At 35.5% G+C, this 3,605-nt stretch overlaps 1 protein-coding gene across 1 annotated transcript; it reads left to right on the plus strand.

Moving 5' to 3' along the window:
• Window positions 1-683: 683 nt before the first annotated feature.
• LOC123274422 (sporulation initiation inhibitor protein Soj-like) lies at window positions 684-1,361 on the plus strand. Its single transcript, XM_044742029.1, has one exon. The coding sequence runs from the start codon at window positions 684-686 to the stop codon at window positions 1,359-1,361; it is 678 nt and encodes a 225-aa protein (XP_044597964.1).
• The last annotated feature ends 2,244 nt before the right edge of the window (window positions 1,362-3,605 follow it).

Raw genomic sequence — 3,605 nt, forward strand, 5'->3', positions numbered from 1 at the left:
TCTTCACCAATTTTGTATACAGTCCATCGTATACGCACTGACAGCTGCTTGCCTTGCTTTTTCATATTCAGCATCAGGTTTACCATATAGTATATTTTCCATTCTTGAACAAGAAAACATCATGTGATCTTGTGGTACTAAACCAAACAATGACCGGAGGTCATTTAGCGCAATTGATTTGATGTCATGCCCATCGATAGTAATCCTGCAGTAATGCTGCCTTTACTTGGATCGTAAAAACGGAGCAAAAGCTTTAAAATGGTGCTCTTTCCACTATCAGATGGTCCAACAATTGATACTGATTGGCCGACCTCTATAGAAAATGATACATTATTTAATGCTGCCCTATCAGAATAAAAAAATGTTACATCGTTAAACGAAATTCCTTTTTAAACACTAACCTTACCCAGAAAAAGTAGACAGGTAGTTAAGACGTTTTTGGAGAACGGTGCTAAAAACACTCGAGCAAAAGCACCTTTTTCTTGTTTGAGTGTTTGTGATCTTTAGTTATTCACAGAATTGTTGATTATTCAGTGAATAATCCTCTTTTTCTTCTTTGTGACATACTGACATACTGACATACTGACATACTGACATACTGACATACTGACATACTGACACATTGACACATTGACACATTGACACATTGACATCATAGTGAGATTAAAGTTCGAAGGTCTTCTATGTTGATAGTTGTTGGTGGTCAAAAAGGTGGTTGTGGAAAAACAACCATAGCTACAAATATAACAACGATGCGTGTTATCAAAAAAGTGGATGTTCTTCTCTATGATATTGATCCTCAAAGAACAGCTACTCTGTGGGCTTCTCGTCGAGATGAGAATAGTGATTTACTAAGAGTTAGCAGTAGTCAAAAGGTCCTAGACAAACGAACGATTAATGTTGGTACGGTAATTAGAAATGAATTACGAGCCTTACAGTCGAAATATCAAGATATTGTTGTTGACGCAGGTGGTGCTGATAATGAAGCGTTAAGAGCTGCTTTGTCATTAGCTGACTTAGCTATATTTCCTATTGTTCCTTCTGAGTTTGATATGTGGACATTTGAAACTCTGAGCAACTTGGTTGCTAGTGTTCCAGGGAATCTAAGCGCAAAAGTGTTACTTAATAGAGTGAGTACTAATCCAGTTACAGCTAAAAAAGAAATCGAAGACTGTGATGATTTCTTAAGTGATTTTGATAACCTAACGAGGTGTGATAATTTCTTAAGTGAACGAGTTGCAGTTCGGCGTGCTTCTGGCAAAGGTATGGCTATTGTTGAGTATAAACCAGCCGATACAAAGGCAATTGAGGAAATGGAGTCTGTTTACAAAGAGGTTTTAAATGTCCAAGTTAATGTCTAAAAGGATTCCCAAGGTTTCAGAAAGCAGATTGGATGAAACTCCTAGTAACTCTACGATAGGTTGTACAAGGGATGATCAATGGGCAAATGCTTTCATAAAAAAAATGGAGCAAACGCATAGACTTACGGTAAGATTGCCGCTTAATTTGCATCAGGAATTAAGAAAAATAGCATTTGAAACTAAAACTAGTAGCACTGCTATCATAGTAGAAGCAATAAGAAAGTACTTAAACTGTGAATAACCTCTCTATAACTCTTTCTTCCTTTATAGTGATAATATAGGGGTACTTTCGACTTCTTTAATAAGAATATACTATAAGAACTATAATATAAGCTTTTATATATTGTATTGTGAATAACTTTTTAAAATTAAAGAAAATGAAAGGATTTTATTCTACTATTTTTTAAGTAAAAACAATTTCCTAATACTAAAACTAATATAATTGTCGCACTTTTCGTTGTTTTTTTCAATTAAGCATAAAGGGGGTCACTTCGGGGCGAAACTTTACCATTTTTAGTTTTTATCCAGGTGGCCCAACTCCTTGTAGCTCGCAGAGTTTGTCGTAATCTTTCAGAACATCAAACGGATTTTCTCTAAGGCAAGATAGTATATATTCTACCTCCCTCATTACTTTCTTTCTGTTTTTGACGTATTTCTTCGTGAATAAAAACGAAAAATGCCGGCGCGCGATCAAGAAAAAGTCTTTCTCCGTGTCGACACCTATTTTGATCATTCTATCTTTGAACCTGTTGAAAAGAAGTTTTAGCCGGCGCTGCAGCTCTTTCCTGATGTATATCTCAAGAGAAGCTCCTCCTCGCTCGCTCAGCAGCCTGATGCGATACAGATTCGATCCCTGGACCGTTCTGAATATTTGATATACTTCCTCTGGCGCTACTCCCTTCTTCAGCAGCTCTTCCTCTCTCTCTTCACTTGTGTTTTTTATTATCAAATCTATGTGGTGGTCCACTTTTTCTTTCATGCTCATCTTGCTGTAGAGATGTTCATCGAAGGTGATGAATAAATTACAAATATATACCTTTATTGATATAAATTCACAGTGATTCTTGAACTTCTTCAGAACTTTTTCTATTGCTTTCTCTCTAATTGCGAGCACATCCGGTGCTTTCGATGTTTTTAAATCGCGAAACTTCTCTTTTACTACTCTGACAAAGTATTTTTCCGCCGCTTTTTGCGCTGAACTGGAAAAAATTTTCTTTGCTTTGTGTGGACTAAAAGCCTCTAAAAGATAAGTACTATGTTCCGGAGGAACAGAAGTGCCATTTTTAAACCATCTCACTTCCTTGTTTTTTAAAACTTGCAGTAGTTCACTGCCAGTGAGACGCGTTTCATCGTCGAAAGTTCTCGTCGGAAGTTTGCGCTCAATTGACTTCTCTCGCGCTTTTATTCGCCTTCTAGAGCCTATTTGCGCCTGCACATGCTTGCTGTTTACATTAACTATGTGAATGCTTCCTCGTATGCTGAAGTTGTGATAGACATAATGATGCGAAGTCAAGCTTTTTTTTGCTTGACTCTTTTTTTCGTTTTGGTACTCTTTATTTTGATTTCCTTTCATAGGATGTTAGTAGTTTTTTTTGTTGGCGCTTGAATTCTACTAAAAAATAAAATGAGTGTAAAGGGCAGAGGTGCCCTTACACAAATTCCCTTAAATTTTAAGCTTGATTTCTACTAGAAATGGTATGCTATAGCATATTCTATACCATGTAAAGAATATTAATTTTTCGTTATTTATCATAAAAATTTAAAGTTAAAGGGTTGACTTAGCATATTCCGTAATGTCATAATAAATTTATTGTGGCATTAAATACGGGGGTTAGTATGTTAAATGCTTTTAAGAAAATCAATTTGGTCAAGTAAAAAGAAGTTTGGGAAACTTTAGTTCCACTTTTTTCTTGATAAGGGTTTTAGTAGAAATTCTGTAAGTGACTTTATTCCTGGTAATACACATGGCTATCACTTTTCAGATAAGGATTCGTGGAAGAAATTTTCTTCTGGTTATTTTCATGTTGATATGCTGGGCAATGGCAAATTGGCCTATGATATGAATTATCGTAAACGTCCCTATAATTACGGGATTTGTTACAGATGAAACAAAAAAAGAAGTATTAAGAAAAATAAAAGATAGCGGTTTAAAACTAAAATTTTTATGTCTTGAACAACATGTAGATGAAAATGGAGTTGCTTTTCCTTCCATAAGGCTTGAGTGGTTTGAAGGTAAAAAAGAAA

The sequence above is a fragment of the Cotesia glomerata genome, unplaced genomic scaffold (genome assembly GCF_020080835.1).
Source record: "Cotesia glomerata isolate CgM1 unplaced genomic scaffold, MPM_Cglom_v2.3 scaffold_338, whole genome shotgun sequence".
NCBI lineage: Eukaryota > Metazoa > Arthropoda > Insecta > Hymenoptera > Braconidae > Cotesia > Cotesia glomerata.